Genomic DNA, 19,259 nt, shown 5'->3' with positions numbered 1-19,259 from the left:
CACTCTACAAGCTCCTGAAAGGAGGCTGCAGCCAGGCAGCCTCCTCTCCCACGCAACCAGCGATGGAGCAAGAGGAAATGGCCTAAAGCTGCACGAGGGGATGTTCAGGCTGGACATCAGGAGGGATTTTTCCACAGAAAAGGTGGAATTGGCATTGGAATGGGCAGCCAGGGGAGGTGGTGGAGTCACCATCTCTGGAGATGCTGAAGGACACACTGGCCGTGGCAGTCAGTGCCATGGTCCAACTGACATGGAGGTGCTGGGTCATGGATCGGACTCCGGAATCGCTAAGGTCTTTTCCGACCAAACAGATCCCTTAAAACCGCAGCGCCGGGACAGCTCCGGCACCGCCGCCGGGGGCGGGCGAAGGGGCGGCTCCTCCCCCCCGGCCCCTCACGGCTGCCCCGCCCCCTTCCGCAAGGCCCCGCCCCCGCGCGCGTGCCTGGCCCGCCGTGCGGCAGGGGACGTGCAGCCGCGACTGCGCATGCGCCATCCGTGACCCCGCCGCTCCTCCCTCCCCTCCCGAACGGCGGAACGCGAAGCCTCTCTTGGCTTCTCATTGGCTGGCCGGCCCTTGCGGGCCAATGGCAGCGGCGCTTCCTGCGGCGGCGTCGGGGCGCTGTCGGCCAATGGGGCGAGCGGTTGTAGCGGCCTCCTTTCCTGTCCCGCGTGTCCCGCCGCGCAAGATGGCGGCAGCGGTGCGGGGCGCGGAGGAGCTGGAGCTGCTGGAGCGGCTGCTGGGGCTGCCGGGCGGGAACAAGTACGGCGTCCAGGGGGAGCGGAAGGTGAAGGGAACGAGGAGGGGCCTGGAGCGGGTGGCGGTGGCGACGCGCGTGGGAGGGCGGGCGTGCTCTGGTCTCCTTTCCGCAGTGGCTGCTTCCCTCCGAGCTGCCCTTGCCGCCTCCCTGGCAATTCCCCTCAGACACCGGTGTGACGGTGGCTGCGAACCCCAGATACCAGCCCAGCCGACGTCTCCTGGAGCGGCGTCTCACCCGCGCTCCCTCCAGCCCTTCCCTCACCATGTGTTGTGGGTGTTGTAGGGCCTCGCTGCCTCCGAGCCCGCAGGTTCGGGAAACTCCTTCCCTCTGCTTGTGGGAAGGATCGTCCTGTGTCATGGAAGGCATTTCGCCTTGACTTACCCTTGTTCCTTTAGCACTGTCCTTTGGCTATGTCTGTGCGAGTTATGTCCGTGCTGTCTTGATTAAATTACATCGGAAGAAAAAGGTGCTGTTTTAATAATAGGAAAACGTCTGTGTTGAGGACGTGTTGCTCTTAAATATTTTGCCTGACACGGGGTTGTAGTGGGGTGGGAGCCGGCCCATTTTCTGTGCCTGCAGTGGGAGGGCAGAGGAAATGGCCTGAACTGAGACAGGGGAGATTCAGATTAGATATTAGAAAATGTTTTTCCCTCTTGTGGTGCTCAGGCATTGGAATAGGCTGCCCAGGGAGGTGGTGGAGTGTCCATTCCTGGGGATGTTTAAGAGCTGCCTGGGTGTGGCACGGAGAGGTGATTCAGTGATTTAGGGCTGCAGTGGCTGTGCTGGGTGCATGGGGACTGGGTGCTCTTGAAGGTCCTTTCCAGCCTTGATGATTCTAGGTGTCTTAGTGTTTTAAAGTTTGTGTGGAAACATGAGGTTCCATGGTTCAAGAGGCACCTGAGGCATGAGAAATGCAATTTAGAGCTGGGAGCATCACAAATTAATGAGCCCTTTGTTTGATCCTCCCTCCTGGAGAAGGTTGGTGAAGAAATGAAGCTCTGCAGTTGTCTTATGTTTTGGGGTTTTTAATTTGGCTGTTTGTGACTAGAGTCCTGAGTATCTCTGTGTGTTCTTCAGTTGCAAAAACTGCCTTAATTACCTTAATTATTTAATTACCAGCTCAGCTGGTATTTTAGTGCTATTGCCATAAAGCATAATGCTGAAAAATTCAAGTAACTAAATCTATGTGTAGTTTTCCTGGCTGGATGCTCAATGGAAAAAAAAAACTTTAATAGTAGTGGAAGACCCTTGGTACAAGTACCAAAATAACATTGTGATTTCAACTTGCAGCTTAGATTAAATAAATCTGGACATAAACAGGCTTCTCTGTGCGGCCAAATATTTTAAAAGAGTGTTGCATTTTAATCAGTTTCTCTCATTTTATGTCATAAGTGACTGAGTGGGCTTCAGCCTGTTGCAGCCAGTTCCAGTTCAGTCACTCCATTTCTGGGGGTGATGGTCCAGTTTCCTTTCCCACGGCTGAGCACGCGCTGCTGTCACTCACAGAGACACGGTGGCCAAAGCTGGAGGTGTGCTGTGCTGTCCTGCTGCTACCACTGAGCTCCTGACTGCTGTTCAGGGCGTTTTGGAATGCTGCAGTATGTAGGAATAAGCTTCTTAGGAGGTGTGGTTACTGCGGCCTGCTTGCTCATGGACAACTTGGATGCTACTGACTTCACAGTCTTAAGTCAGAGTCCTGAATTTGGAAATGAGTTAGAAGTCAGTTAATAAGATTTCTGCCAGTGGTAGAAGAAGCAATGCTATTTCTGCCTAATATTGGCAGAATTCTCTTAATTGGAGCTAAAGGTGTCCTGGTTTGTTCATGTTCTTATGTAAGAACTGAAAATAAAACACCCCAAAGAGCAAAAAGTGACCAACACAGACTTGGTTTTGATGGCACCGCCCTTACCGTGAGCGCTTCTAAGTTCTGAGGGAGCATAAAAACCCAATATTCATTCATATAGAGACTGCTTTCTTCAGTTATTTGTTTAGTTTTCTGTTTCCACTTCCAGGTTCCTGTTCTCCAAACCAACAACGGGCCTGGGCTGACAGGGCTGATGACCATCGCTGCCCACCTGGTCAGGCAGGCCAGGAAGGAGCAGCTGCTGGGCAGCACTGCCGAGGAGAAGGCTGTGGTGCAGCAGTGGCTGGAATACAGGGTGACCCGGGTAAATGGGGGCTCCAGTAAGGAAGATACTAGAACAATTCTGAAGGTAAGAAGTGCTTAATTACCTTGTCACTGAATTTTGGAGTGACTAGACCTTGAAGAAGATTACAGTGCTAATGTGTGTATGAGCATCCAATGAATACAATTTAACAAATGCTAAGGGCTTGACAGTACCACTAACTACTGTTCCGCTGCCTGTGTGAGGTGCCAGTTTCTTGCTACCTTCATAAACCCTTGGTGTTGTATTGCAGGCTAACACTTCTCTGATTGTTTTAAGACCTGTTCTTAATGATGTGGCAGTTATGGGATACAAGGCATACTTGATGCTGTGGTAATTGGCATTGATGCTAAAAGGAGGCACTGGACAGAATTGTGTGTGAAAAGTGAAATCATAAAGGATCCTCTACAAAACTGTGCTTAACATTGAGGTACTTTGTGTGGAGTCCTTGGTCTGCTGTTGCTAAACCTTTCTTGTAGGCTGAAGCTTACTTCCTCTTAAACAGGTGGAAGCAGAAAAGAGAGCCTTGAGGGTCCCCCTTGTTGTTTGAGCAGCCAGATGCCAAGGAGCAGATAGCAAAACTTACTCTATTTTCCTTACTCCTTGCAACTGGTAATAGTATAAGTATTTTTGCAATCTTGTGGGAACAACTTGAAGAGAAAATTTGCTTTACACTGTTAAACACTGTTAAATTTGTTTTACACTGTTTACAAAGCATGTATAAGAGAGAGGTGAAAGTCAATCAATTTTTAAAGCGTTGATCTTTTTCTAGTTTTAAAAGTATGTTTTAGATGGAGAGTTACATTGGTCAATGCTGCCAGTGAGTCTGAGTTTAGAAATTTGTGAGCTGCAGGGTTGACTCTACTTGAAGCTGGCAGAGCCCTAACAATTCTGGCTCTGATAAGGTTGCAGAAACCAAAGATAAACTGAAGCAGTATTAACACTGTTATTAAAATAAATGAAAATGCATATTAAAGTGATATAAAACAACTTTGTTACTCAAGAGAGCTGATAGCCCTCTTGATCTTGAGGCCTATCCTGCCTGCATTACCTACCAACTTGGTGACAGTCCTGCCAAACCATTTCTCTCACTCTGAGTTATTTTGGTTTCATTGTATGTGGGGAATATGGTTAATTGGTTAATCATGAATTTGTTTATAAAATTTATCTGCTCAGGATGGTTTTAGTGATGATACCTGCAGTGTCAGCACGTGCAGGAGTATTTGCAGAATTGCATTGGAGCATTAAAATCAGATGCAGAGATATGGCAGTTTTCTGCTGGAGCTGGGATCTCTTTCCATCTTTGGCCTTAGTGACACTGGTTGTGTAGAAAAGACAATATGCTGAAATACAAATATGTAGGTGTATCAAGTATTTCCAAGCAAAGCAAAATTTCCTTACTGAGAAGCAATCAGTGTTACTTTAGAGTGAATCTCTGCCTTTAAGTGCATGTAAACGTTTTTCTGTGGATTTTTTAAGCAAGTGTTGAATAACCAGAATTTATTTTAACACAAGGCTGCTGTGGAATTGTTTCAGCACTAATAATTTCATAGTATAGCAATTAAGAACTTTTTTTTGTAATTTGTTCTCTTGCCACCGTGATTAATCAGAAAAGGGGCAGCCTACCATTAAAGTATACTGTGCCAAAAGGGAGTATGGATGAAAAAAAAAGAACTACTAAAATAGGGAGGGAAGTCTGAGGCTGTAGTTTTACAACGTGTCTGGAATACACAATGGCAGTCTTGGGACGGTTGCAGCCTAGAGCCACAATTTATAATAAGCTGAACCAAAAACAGTTCAGTAACTTCTGCTATAAACTTTAGGCTGCCTCTATTTAACCCTTAACTGATATGGTTCTACAAAATGTCAGTAAATAACTGGTTTCATGTTTGTTAATTTGAACGGGAAGGATTTTCTGTTTGCTTTACAAAAATAGGTTGTTAAATTGTTCTTACTAATGTGTTGCCTAAAGCTGTTACTTGGCAGGGAAATTATGGTGAAACAGACCATCTCAACCAGGGTTTTTATACTCATCCAGAGCAAGTGTCACAAGTATCACAATGTTCAGAATGGACCAATAAAGAGCTTGATGAGTTTTGTCTAATTTTGATTTGTGCTTCTGTACTTGACAAAATAAATGGGAGCAGTACCTCAGCAGATCCATAGGAATGATGAATGTCAGTAGCAGTGATAGCATAATATACAGTGCATTATGTTAACTTTCTTTTCCACGGGGTGAAGGAATATAATCTTTTATTTCTTCGATGTTTAGTTAGTGGTAAATTAAGCTGCATAGGAAAAAAAAATCTGAAAATTTCTGAGTTGTCATGCAGGATAATCAGTGTTTTTTCTGTTCCTCTGTGCCATCAGATGTCTACTTAGGTGATAGTGGATTTTGTTCAGGAGATTTTAATGTCTCTGTTTTATCAATTTTAGGTATTTTAAACCTGAGGATTCTTCCCCCCTCACAGAAACCTCTGACAAATAACTGGTAGCTTGTTAAATTCACATAAAAGCATGCACAAACATGTAGGAACCCCTGTTCTCTGAAGGATAACTAAGAGTCTTTGTGTACTACTTGCAGTGTCTCATACAGAACAACATTCCATGTTTTCAATTAGCTTTATCGCAGTCTCCTGTGTTTTCTGGCTGTAATAATGAAATCCAAATAGAAATCTGAATAAGAGAGCTGTAATTTCTATTTAATGTGCTTGGTTGAAAAACTACTGTTTCCACAGGTACAAAAGCAGGTTAATCCATGCTCTGTTCATGCCATTAATCCACAGCTCTGTGCACTGTTTTTTTGCACACTTACAAGTTTAAAGATTTAATTTTTATTATTGCAGCAATATTTATTGATTATTTTTCTTCTTTTACAGGAAACTCAGTAATGGAATATTCTTCCAGACCAGGTTTAGCTCACAGTTTGCCAGTTAGAGAGGATAGTCTTGCATGAGAATTAAAAACATGTCTATGTATCAAAAGTGTAGTTCTGCTTTTCTTGGATGTGGCTGCAGAAACCCTTTCTTGGGTTCTGCATTGTCAGGGGCTTTCCTGAAACATTTGGGAGTGCTCAGCTTTTTGTCTTTGCATGGTGAGAGACACAAAAGCATTTAGGGCATAAATGACCTCGAGAATCTTGCTGACTGAAAGGACAGGATGTCTGTGTAAGGGAAGCACGGACACCAGCAGGGTGTTGTGGGCAAAATATCCAGAACAAAATCAGAGTGCGATTAGGTCCGTTGGAAGCTCCTGAGTTGTCATAACAAGGAACTGTTCCTTATCAGAGCTACTGTCACGACTGGCTGGGATTCAGTGGCTTGAGCAGATTAAATGGATTAGGGGCCATTGGATTGCATATTTAACAGGCAGTGAGCAACGCTGGGGATGCTCAGAAGTGTGCTCTGAATGGGATGTGTTGAGCTGTTGCTAGATAGAGGCTACAAATTGGATTTTTTTTTTTTCCCATAGAACAAGAATGAAAATACATCAGTTAGTCCATAAATAATGCAACAACTCTCTTTCTGGTGCTTTTCTCCCCCTCATACCCAAAAATGGTGTTAGAATTGCTGCAGTTGTTCAGTGCATCTTGATGCATTGTAATGCAGCTATGCCTTAAGTATCTGTCTGAAATTTGAGAGTTTCCCGGGGGAATGCCAACAGTAAGTTTATGTAGTTACGAGCAACTTCCAGGACTATCTTATTATTTTAATCCTGGGTTTATCTATATGGAATTCATTTAATGGTGGCGTTCAGTACATGAAAGACAAATGATTCGGATGACAGCCAGCAGACCTGAATTTCCTGCATGTGATAGAAATTCTATAGAGTTTTGTATTCATATTTTCATTAATCTCTCCAGGACTGGAACACTATTTCACTTTATTACTATGGTCACTTGAGCAAACTTGACTTTCAGGAATTTCAGCATATTTGGCTGTTAGGCAGTAATATAATCATCCATGGGAAGCATAACCCATGAGGCAAGATTAACTAAATGGGCCTAATGCACATGAAAAAAAAAGGTGTTTCTGAATTAGTGTGACTTGCAGAATGAAATCAAAATATCTGCCTGTATTTTAGGGGAGCGAAATACATGTTCAGAAACAGAATTGTAAACTAATGCTAATTTATACAAGACTAAACTATTTTTGTCAAATTTAATTTGCTCAGTTAACCGACTTCATAAAATTTGATGAACCCAGAATAAATAATTGTTCACGCTGTAATGGCTTACCTTGCCTTTAAAGTTTTAGGATTTTTTTATTGATGACTATTTTGAGTGTATGTATGCAATGTAAAACTCAGAATTAGCGTGCTGTAATTTCTTTGATGCAGAAATCCAAAATTTTCAGCAGAGATATATAACTGTGGTGATGGTACCTTCAGAGATAATGAGCTTTTTCCTTTACAAAATCCTGATTCCATAGCCTAAGCTAAGAAGAATGGAGGAGGAAGGGGAGAAGACATCATTTCAGCTGTATTAGTTTTCATTATAATGCATGTGGAATTTCTGGTTACTTGAAATGAAAAATGCTGGTCAGAGAATTTGTTTCAAAACAGACAAGTTTGTGGGGCTTTTTTCTAATAAAGCAGATATTTAGGTTTGGGGGTTTTTTTCCTGCAAGTTTTTTCTTTTTAACATTGGATTTTCCTTTGTGTTGCGTTGTAGGAAATTCCACAGCGCTGTAGTTACATGTTTGAGGTAATTTGAGCACCCACTAACATGAACAAAGCAGTAAACCAGTCTAAAGAAAATAAGCTACATAGCCAGGGGCAGTTGACCTTACAGAATTTTAACTATGCAGGGGTTAATATGTTTCCCTGATTTGCTCTAATAAAAGAAATCAAAGCAGACATGGGGATGTTCAAATATTACAGAAGTACAGGACTCCTGTCATGAAGGGGTTATCAAAATATAAGGTGGCTTAATGGAGTCGAACTTGTCAAAAGCAAATGCAAGGTTAGATGTCTTAAAGTCTCAACATTCTAGTTTTGTGTTTTGGTCTTGGTTTATTTTCTGTATATGCATTATAGGAAATCCCTATATCAGTAAAATTATGTAACCACATGAAGTGCAACATGCTAAAGGCCAAATATAATTTTTTATTGGTCACTAAGTATTGACCCCCTTCTCCTTGCCCAAGACTTGTTTTTCAAGAAAATGTCTCAAAATGTAATGTGCTGTAATTGAAACTGAAAAATTAAAATTTTTGAAAATGTTATTACGTTTAAGCTGCTTACCTCTGTTTCTAGGGCAGGAGAAGGGAGTGGCTTAAGCTGATGTTCTGTGCTTCTTTTTTTCCCTTTGGATAAGGGGAGTTTCCAAATCCAAGGGAAAGCTAGGAAACTGTTTTTGTAGGTCTGAAAATAATATTGTAAAACTAAAGCTGGCTTATGCTGGGGTCCAGGTTAAAGTAGGTAATTTTATTGTTATATTTCTTTAGAAAAAAAGTGGGGGGCAGAAAGGCTTATAAATTGGATGACAAATAGGTAAGATTTGGAGAAAAATGGAAGGACAGGTGAAGAGGTAGAGCTGTGTGATGCCTTTGTCCTCAGAATTGATAAACTTGGGCAACAGTGAGCCTGTCAGCTTCTTGTTTCCTGGCAGAGAATGGCTGCATACAAAAAGCCATGGAGAGGAGTCTTTCTGTTAGTACGCATTTGAAATAATTATTTACTGAACCTGAATGGAAGCCTTCTAGTTCACCCTCATAGCCTCTTATCTGGAACAGTTGAGAGATGGTCTTAAAATGCTGGGAATTCTCTCTTCTTAGAGACTTGGATGGCAGCTGAATTGACAATGTCACAAAGAATTTCTAGCAGTAATTTCAGCATTAATAAAAGCAGGTGTCAAGTGATAGCAGCTGATGGGTATCAAGTTACCAGCATCAAGCTTGAAACACCTTGTCTCCCATCCCACTATTCCTGTGTGCTTCCTTGGCTCTTAGACATTTGGTGTTCCAGAACCTTGCTGACCAGCTGCATGGAGTCCTGCAGGACAGGCATAGCTGCTGCTGGAAGAACAGTATGTGGTCCTTTTATTATAGGACTGCATTTTCTATTAAGCAATGTTAAACATTTGAAATTGCACTCATTATAAATACACAGGTCTCTAATTTTTGAATTGCAGTAATTTGAAGCCAAGACAGACTTGAAAATATTTCTGTGGAGTCAGCTTAAAATAATTTACATTTTCATTTACAAAAATTTCACTACATAAAAAGCACTTTGTTTACAGACCAGCATTCAAATTTTACCTAATTCTCACTGTCAAAGAATGATATTTTATTTTATTATCTTGTCACTCACTTTCTAGAATTTTTTCTTTTATGGATTGATTTGTTTGCTGAGTTGGGATAACTTAAAACTGGTGTTTATTTTATATGCATGGTCTCCAGAGGAAATTTCTATTATTTTTAACAACTGCATTAATATATCGTTTCACAAAGTCAATACTACAGCAGTATAATGACTTCTTCCTTTTCAGGATCTTAACATGCACCTTGAAGATAAAGTCTACCTTGCAGGAAACATTTTTACTTTAGCAGACATTTTGATGTACTATGGATTGCATCAAATCATGGTAAGCATTACTTATATCATTTTTATATGTGCAGCTATCATAATTATTACTTCCCTAAAGGGCATTTTTTTGTTGCAGAAGTTAACTTACTGAACGGAACAGAACAGAGGAAAATAAAATGCCCTTTTAAAGTTTTAAGCCTTTTAAAGTTTTTTTTTAATGCCTTTTTAAGTTTTTCATTTTATTATTGAATATTTAGCTATGGATCTGTCAAAAGACCTGTAGTGTCAGAATGCTTTAGTTTCCTCTGTAAAATATAGCAAGGATGATACCTATCCCTGTGTTTCTATGATTGAGGACTCTTGCCTTTTCAGTCTGAAACATCACTGAACTACTGTCACAGAAGCACATGGGAAGATAGATAAATGAGGTCAGAACTGAAAGTATTAACTTCGTTAGTATTAGAGAAATACAAATGCATGTAAATTAAGCTCCTTAATGCATGTAAAAAAGTTTGAGACATAAAAAATTGTCTTTTGTGTCTCCAGACTTAAGTGATAAGACTTGATAAGCAATAATAGTGAAAATAATATGAAAATAACATGGGGAGCTGGATCTTAGGAGGAAAAAAAAAACCCATGCCAACAATAAATTTGTTCTGAGTGGGGAAGATGTTGAGATTATTTGTAGTCCATTCAAGCTACTATGAAGTGCTTAAAAATTGGTGCACCTTCAGTTCTGAACACCAAGTGCTAATTTAAAGATAAAGCAGTAGAAGCTATTTGCATTTTGGTGTCTGGAATGTGTTTGTAAATGAGCCATTGTCATTCTCTAGAGTGGGAAGAAACCAAAGGACTCACATAAAAAGGTCTGCTTAATTCTTGGGAAAAGATGAAATCAATCAGTTTTGCATTTGGAAATTGAGTGGGGGAGTGAGGATAATTAGAAGAAGATGCCTCTGACAAATGCATGTGTGTCTGAGAATTAAATTCAATCAACTGGGTGAATGGTTACTTTTATACAATTAAAAGCAGAGCTCTGGGAGAAGTGTAGAAGAATACATTTCAAAATGGAAGCAGAGGAGAGGTGCAATCAAGTAGTGAAATTTTGCCAGAAATGAAAGAAAACTTATGTATCTGTATCTTGGCTGTTCAGGAGTGAAAGTTCAAATAAGTGTCAAGCAGAAGAGAGGGAAGTTTCATTTCAGAAGGTTTTTGAAAACGTGCTAGAGTAAGTCGCATAGAATTAATTCTGTTAAACTGTATTTACCTTGTAAAATATCTTAAGCAGTAGGATAGATGTGTTGATTACAGTGTCAGAATGGGTTACCTTTCACATATGATATGCAGACATAAAAAAGACTGTAAGTATTTTCTAAAAATATGATTGTATATTCTGTAAGAGCATACAAGTTCAAATGAGACTTGGCAGGGGAAAATCCAAGCGCTTTTTAAATTTAGAGTTTGCTCTAGAGTAGACCACCTAATCAAGATGAAAAGATACAAGTTATTGCTTTGGGAAATAGAACAGATGGTAAAAACAAATGACTTGGTGCTCCTGTGTGCCTGCAACCATCCAGACACTACTTGGGACAAGTTTATAGTACAGCATTTGTTTCTGAAATGTTTGATTTCATCAAAGGTAATTTTCTGAATCAGAAAGGTATAAAGGGCAAGCAATGGGGTGACTCTTCTAAATAAATAGGAAAATCTAGGAGCTGCTAACTAGGAATTAAATGTGTTTTGAAGGTTTCAGAATTGATAAACATATAGAGGCAGGATCTTGAACTGTAGAATCTTGTGGTTTTTTGGGTTTTGTTTTTTTTTCTTTTAATTATTTTTATTTTTCTTGTAATCAGAAGAGAGTATGTCCAGACTGCTGCTCTGCCCTAAGCTTTATGGGGGAGGCAGGGAAAGCTGCTGTATCTCCTCATTTGATGTGATTCAGAGAAGGAGTTTGTCATATCCACCACTGCTTTAGCTAAGCCTTCTGCAAAATATGAATATGTGTTTCCTATGATGCTGTAAGAAAGGAGGTAGAAGTGGGAGACATGGGGCATATGGCAAACCCACAGGTCTTGCTGTCCATCAAGTTGCCTAGAAATTTGATCTGGAAACATCACTGGTAGTACCTTAAAGGTTAATCTCTGCTTTTGATAGGCTAAAAAACACATGCTAGCATAGACATTAGTGACAGGATACTGTAGATACTGCTGGCATACCATGGTCATCCTGAACAAGCTAAGTAGTAAAACTTGAAAGCCCTTCTGATGTACATTTAGTTGGAAAAGTTTTTATACTCCTTTAGCTCAGTTCTTCACCTGTGGTGTATTGGGGTCTCTGAGTATAGATCATGCATTGTTGTATTCATTCCCCACTCCCATATTAATTTTGCCCTTCCCATTATCCAGGAGTGTTTCTGGAGTCTGGTTCTTCACTGTCCAGGCTCGTCCATTTGACCTGATTGTTTACTGAACAGCAGCAACTCTTAATTCTGCAGTTGTGTGCCTGCCTTTCATTCTCCCTGTCCCTTCTAGTTATCCTAATAAACACAATAGTGCCATGTGTTTAAAAATCCATATTGTGGGAAAAGACTTGTTATTTCAATTGGTGAGAATCAGATTCACAGATAGTGTTTCAGTGTTTTTGCACACAGAATCTGTTTTGGGTCTTTTAATTAGAAATACACACTCACAGTAATAAGGCGGGAACTAAATAGTACATGCTCTGCATCATAATATAGGTCACAAACACCCAAAAAAATGTAATGCTTGATACTGTCTTTTCAGTCAATGTGATCTACATTGTCATATATAATTGATGTCTCTGTGTATGTAACACTAATATTGTTATCTTATAGACACTTCAATTCCAGAAATGCACATGTACATAAATGTGGATGTTAAAATTCTACTAGGTTAAAGCATAGATTGCAGGAAAAACTTGAATTTAGAAGCACTGCTTGAGGTTAGCTTAGGCAATCAGTAAGCATTGAATTCCCCCTGTGGTAATGAACTGATTTTCTAATCTGGGGGATTTTAAAAATTATTTTTAAAAAATTTCCAGATGTCTTCATTCTTAAATGTTTTTGACCAGCACAAGTCCAGTTTTATTTCAAGAGAAATAATCAATATGATGATTGATCTGCTTTTATACTTGAAAAATGTTGTCAGAACCAAGGAAGTGGTCTCGAATCTATATGTCTGACTTGAAAATTTCTTTAAAAAGGTCTGAAAAATTACTTATGGGTGAAGTTTATATCTGCAAATGGAAGATGCCTCAGTCAAAATTTTGGTGTCAAACCAAATATGATCAAGTACAGAACAAACTAAGCAGTTGTCCTTGAGTCAGAACCACTGATATTGAACTGTAATGAGACTGAGGGAGAAGAATTTCAAGGAGTTATAAATAACTATAATAAACTACAATGTAGTTTATTTTGGAGTTATTTTTTCCATAAGGAACATTTCCTGTAATAAACAGACTGCCATGACTTTTTAAGATTCGCTGATAATTTTAGTACTGAGATAACAAGCTTTTCTTCTAAGCAATGATGCTAAAAATGGTTCTTCAACTGAATTGCAAATGAAGCAGTTTTAACTTTAAAGGAATAAGCTTGAAATTACACCTTTTTTTAACAGCAGAAAATTAAACAAAGCTATGTGAAAGTACGTGTATGTCATGAAATGTACCATCCAGCTGTTGGGGTTTTTTCTCTTTCTCCCCTATCTAAAGGCTAAGTTTAAAAAGTCAGATAGTATCTATCCTTTTCTTGATGCTGAAGAGGTTCATATGTAGGCAGGTATTTTTAGATTCTCCGTGACCTGTAGGTTGTGGGAATGGGGCTTTATGCCTGCATCCCCAGTGCTAGAGAAAGAAAACATAATTAAAGCTTGTGTATTTTTAGCCCTTTCAGAAACTCTTAAGAGTTGCATTGTATGATAACCACCTTGGTTCCCCTCAGTGAGCTTTGTGGTGGAAGAAAAAGACTTTTTTTTTTCATGACATGAAAGAAAAAAAAAGTCTGTCAAATTAAGTGTCTGCTTCTTTGCTACTAAAATAATTGCTTTAATAGCAAATAATTATTTTAACAGCAGAACAGCAGCCTTTCTTAACTTGGGGGAATTATCTAATTTAATGAGGAAGAACAGAAAATACCCATCTAACAAAATGTTGTAAAAAATGCCATGGAAGTGATCTCTAAACAATTAACCTAAGAGTTATGTTCTGAGTAAAAAGTAGAGCATGCCACAAAGTGCTTTTTAATATATTTCACTGATAGAGTACATTATGTAAATAAGTAAAAATATCTCAGTTGTTGTGCCTAGAGTACAAAAAGGGGTCTTATTTTTAGCATAGCTGTCTGTTTTGCCCTTCAGATGTTTTTTCACTACACTAACAGAATGGAAGAGGACTAATTTTCCAGACTTTTATTTTTTATTTTTTTATTTACGTTGGAGAAACGTGATGATCAAGAATTATCAGTAAAAGATGATGGGAAGGAAATACTGTATCTGCTGCAAAATATAAAATTTAGCTTAGCCTTTCCATAACCAGGTGCTCATCCAGTAAAGGCTTTGAAAAAGATTGCTGTAAACTCAAGGAACTGAAAGTTTTAGTATTTTAGTATTTGCTAATACTAAAATACCTTTCTTCACTTCCAGTAGTTTTAGATTGCCTTAGAGCACACACATTGTTCTTTCCATGCACTGTGTTATTTTGTAAATGGTCCCCCAGCTTCATATCAAACGTCAGCATCCAGCTACCATTAATTACAATACACTGCAGGTGATCAAAAGCATCTTTCCCCTAAATGGTACTGGGTTTTTTTTGGTCCTGAATATACTGCACTTGCAGAAACTCAGGCAGTTTGTGAAACAGGGTTATATTACCATAGCTTCCACTTTTCATTTGTAATGTCTTTAAAAATTCTAGACGTTTCCCCCTTTTGTGTTCTGGTTGGTGCTATTCACTTGGTTAATTGCCAGTAACTCTTGTATATTTCTAGATCTGCAAAAATATGTAGTTGATTTTTATGGTTTTTCTGTGCATTTCTATCAGACTATACAACTGTAGGAACAATGGTTTACATTTCCATGCCAGCAGCAAGAAGAGCAGATTTTCTCATGCTTCCTGAACTGGGGTTCATAACAGTACAAAATTGCAGAAGGCAGTAATCTGTAGTGCTGTGCTTAAATTCTGGCAGGTACATTCCTTAGGAAGAGCAGCTACTTGGGCTTAGGAGCAGCTGCCAGATCCCTGCCTTTTGGTTGCTGTCACAGTTACTATGCTCCTAACTTCCCATTAATTGAGCTTTAATGCTATGTTCCATTGGCTTAGAATTCCCTTCTGCAACGCTTTGAAATTCTTCTCCCGCAGTATTTTTCCAGTGGTTCATCTTCTAGTATATATCCTTACATTGTTTTTGCTGCTACATGTTTAAAGCTTCCCAGTTCTAAGCCAAGTGCTGGGCTGTGTGAGAGAACACAAGGGCGATGTGTCACAAGGTGAAATGAAGACAAGATGAGGGTTTAAAGAGTAGCATTTTACTCATACACCCTATCCTTACATTGTTTTTGCTGCTACATGTTTAAAGCTTCCCAGTTCTAAGCCAAGTGCTGGGCTGTGTGAGAGAACAAAAGGGCGATGTGTCACAAGGTGAAATACAAGACAAGATGAGGGTTTAAAGAGTAGCTTTTTACTCATACACCTGAATATCTGTAAATGAGAGTGTTTAGCTCTTTCTGTGTTCCAAAGTTTGTTGAAACAGATTTGTTTCCAGCTGTCTTGTGCCCAAAACCAAATTTTTGGGGGACCTGCAGCATTCATAAAATCTAGTGTTTGTAGAATAAAGTGTAAGGAATACGCCACCTGTTTAGCTTTTGTGGAGATTAACCTTGATTAGCTTTAGAAATCTAAACATGAAAAATATTAGGCCTGTCTAGATCATTATTTGTCTGGTAAAACTGTCCTCTGCAGATGTGCCCTTTTTCATTGACTGCAGACATTGTCAAGATTTAAGTTAAGCTTGATGGTTAATTGGTTAACTGAAAATTAAGTGAGGTGAATCCTGCACTGATTGGTTTCAGTACTGCTGAGATGGGATAGGGTCATTGATGTGAGGATCACATTTTCTTCCTCGTGCAGGTTTTCTAGTCTGTTTTGAGAACTACCCCGTTCAGTTTTAGTATGTTAATGTGAGAAAAGAGATTATAGTCTAAACTGATAAGCCAACCTGATTACAGAGAAATAAGAAGACATAAAATTGCTAATCAAGAATATTCATACAGGTGATACAATGTGGGAATAGTTTGTCAGCTGGCTTGAAAGACTCCAAAGTAATAACAGACTTTGTAGTAAAGCTTTGAGGGTGCTGCTGACCTAAATTTCAAAGACTTGTAAAGGTAGAATTTGAATCTGTAACTGTAGATAACTTTACCTAAGCCAGTCTTCTGATTAAGGATAGGCTTGAAGCTCTGCATTAATCTTAGCCATGTATCCTGTAACAAGGAGCTGTTGCAGTAGCGTGATACAGACTCTTCCTGATTGATCTTGAAGCTGTTCTGTGTGATAGTACCTCAAGTATGTTTATGAAGTATGGGCAGGTTTCCAGTTTGTTTTACTGTTCTAATTTGAATCATTTCATTATTACCTTAATAATGAAAGCTAGTAGATCTGAGCAGTTATGCTGATTTTTAGTAACTATTCCATTTTGAGCAATAGTCATACAAAACAATTTCCTATGCAGTCTGAAATTGCCTGGTAAAAGCTTACTCCTGTACTTAAAATACACCTTGAAACATGATGTAGTCGCTTTGCCTGTGAGACAAGACTGCTAAATGAATATGAAAGGGTTATGCATGTTGTGGAACTCTTCCCTGCACCGCCCTGTACTGTATCCTGACCCCACGAATAGAGAGATGCATTAAATTCATGCAAGCTTTTCCCCCTCTCTACCATGCAGCTGTATATTCCACCTCGTAGTCTGTTCCTATGAGTAGATTAAATTTCCGTACATGTTATGGGTTTGAGTTTTACTGTGTGAAATTAGGGTAGAACACTGCTGGACTGTAACAAGTTATTTAAATCATTTGTAAAACGACCCACTTTTATTTCATCTTAGCACATGTTATGACTCTAATGATGCAGTGACTGGTGTAACTGGTGCTTTGTATTTATTCCCCATGCAGGTGGACCTCACAGTGCAAGAAAAGGAGAAATACCTTAATGTGTCTCGTTGGTTCAACCACATTCAGCATTACCCAGGCGTCCGACAGCATCTGTCCAATGTCGTCTTTATCAAGAACAGATTATACACTAATGCTCATTAAGGCAAATCTTAATGTCGTGTTGGAATGAGGTGTGGAAGTGCAGAAGTTGTACTGTCCAAAGCCACTAACCTGCAAATACTGTTTTGTAACCTTCTGTATGTGAACTGAAACTGTCAATGCCTCAAATAATACAACTGCATTGAATTGCTGTTGTTCATTCAAGAATTTGAACTAAAGAATTGTTATTGTAGATCTGATTAAATGCAAAAATGGTAGAAAGATGGAAAAATTGAGTTTTAATTCATTATTTTTAAAAAAAAATTAAGGTTCTTTTAATTAAACATTCAAGTGAAATTACATTATCTTTACCATCAATTATTCACTCCTTTTGCTATTTATTGAATGTTCATGTACGTCAACCAGCTTTCCTTTCGTTTTCCATGGATGTTTACACTAGTTTTGTACAAGTTAAGAGCTATATTGTGTGCCAAGGATGTGGAAAAGGGAACATGCAAATGTTACAAAGTATTTATGTGACCGAATAAATTATTTTAAAACTGTAGTCTTAATTTGGCTGTGAAACTTTCTAATTTTTCTTCAGTAAAGAAGATGTTAAAAGGTTGGTTCACTTCCTGCTTCATTTTGTGGTCTACTGATTTGACAGTGGAAACATTTCCTTTCAAACTGGGTAGCAAAGTTAGTGTCCTTAAAGATTTTGCATGTGCCTCACTTCACTTTTTACACAAGTGCAGATGTGCTTTTCCCACCCTGAAACAAAACCAACCAAAACCGTCAACTTAAGATAATTTCAAGTCCATTACCAATGTTTAAAATTGGCTTTAAAAACTCTCTTGTTGAATCACACATTTGGATGGGTCGTTTTACTGTAGAATGTGGTCCTCTGATTTTTATTTGTAACAAGTATAAAAGTGCTAACTTCAATTGGTAAATTACCTTCTGCACAATTCAGATAACATTTATTTTAAGACACAAAAGAAATACAAAAACACTTTAATATTTTAATTGATAAATTAACTATGTTGGTTTCTTCAGCAGTGCTTAGCAGACAACTTCACTTGTATATTCTTTTATTTTGTGTGCTACTTAGAAGCCTCTCACCCAGTAAATATTAAAAAAGCTGTCTTGGATAGATGTTTTAGCATTTTGAATGTTAAAAGGCCTTAAAAAAAAGTAGATAATGAGATGAGGTAATGAAACTATATCCTGACACATAAATGGGCAGAAGAAACTTGGAAGGATAAGCATAGCCTGGACAATTCCAGGCTGTAATAGGTGTTTACTATAGATATACATAATTTTATTCTTAATTATTTTACTGGAAGTTTGCAGGCACACCAAGTTACTTTAAGGGCAAAACTTTGAGAAATTTCTCACCATTTCCTGGGGACTTAATTCTCCACTTCTAGCTACTCTTGTTCCTTGCTGTTTAGAAGCTCACCTTATGTACTTACAAAGACCTCTGAAATCTTGACATCTGTTCAAGAGTTGTGGGCTCTAGTACAAATGTACATTAGAAACTTCTTTCTCAAAACTTCTCATATTTGACTGCCTGAGAGCTTCAGGTGTTTACTGTTGTTACTTGTACCCTTAATATCCAATTTATTCAAACATTTGTTACCTAACAGCATGTATTCAAGTGAATTTGTTTTTTCCCTCATGTGGGAGCAAGTGATGGTAATACTCCTAAAAATACCTGCATTTCTACTAAATTCTGCTAAAACTAACCATTTTCTGTTTCACAAGGGGAGCATGGGTGTGAATCATCAGTGCATTTAGTCAGGGTTTAGGGAAGTTTCACGTTCATCTTACGGATTTATTATTTTTATTGATGCTTTTGCAAGTGAGAATTATTTAAGTTCTTTAAAGTGAATATGCAAGCCTTCATCCATGAAAATAGCTTACATTGCAGCTGAGAATGCTGAAATTGAGCCAGAGTTAAATGTTGCTAGGAACAATACTGTCATCTTTTCAGTTAGGTTGTTGTAGGGATGATGCTACAAAATGTCATATTTTTTTGAATCCCAAACAGCTGCTGTTTGCAAGTACTGGGATTTCTCAGGCTGGCACATGCTACTGCTGCAGTATCCCCTAGCCTCTTGTGCCAGTTTTATTTTCTCTGGTGTAGAACAAAAGTGTTACTTGCTGCTGAAATGTTAGAAAAAAAAAGTTCACCTAGTAGAAAGAGGAAATGTTTAGAAGTGGATTAGTAGTACTTAACTCTCTATTATCTAAAAGGCATTTAGTCATTATTGTATAGTAACTTGAGCATAATTCAATTTTCTTTCCCCTGCTTGGAGAAACTTTAGGGGATAGAGGGTTAAAAGCAAAGAAGGATGAATTGAGACTTTGCCTTTAGAGAGATGACTGGGAAAACCAGATGGTATTGATTTTTCTTACCTCTCCCCCTTTCTATCTAATGCCTTTTGATCAAGGACAAATAAATCTGTAAGAACACTTCTGAAAGATCACGTAATTCTGTCTGAGTCGGTCTGAGACTGTATGAGGTACATATTTTACAA

At 38.9% G+C, this 19,259-nt stretch overlaps 1 protein-coding gene across 1 annotated transcript; it reads left to right on the top strand.

Moving 5' to 3' along the window:
* Positions 1-629: 629 nt before the first annotated feature.
* EEF1E1 (eukaryotic translation elongation factor 1 epsilon 1) lies at positions 630-17,281 on the top strand. Its single transcript, XM_039712124.1, has 4 exons — positions 630-785; positions 2,771-2,971; positions 9,414-9,509; positions 16,639-17,281. The coding sequence occupies exons 1-4, from the start codon at positions 630-632 to the stop codon at positions 16,777-16,779; spliced, it is 594 nt and encodes a 197-aa protein (XP_039568058.1). The 3' UTR covers positions 16,780-17,281.
* Positions 17,282-19,259: the final 1,978 nt, after the last annotated feature.

Source organism: Passer montanus, unplaced genomic scaffold, assembly GCF_014805655.1.
Source record: "Passer montanus isolate IOZ18808 unplaced genomic scaffold, ASM1480565v1 scaffold26, whole genome shotgun sequence".
Taxonomy (NCBI): Eukaryota; Metazoa; Chordata; class Aves; order Passeriformes; family Passeridae; genus Passer; species Passer montanus.
The sequence above is the reverse complement of the archived record's forward strand: the minus strand, read 5'-3'. Positions and strand labels throughout refer to the sequence as shown.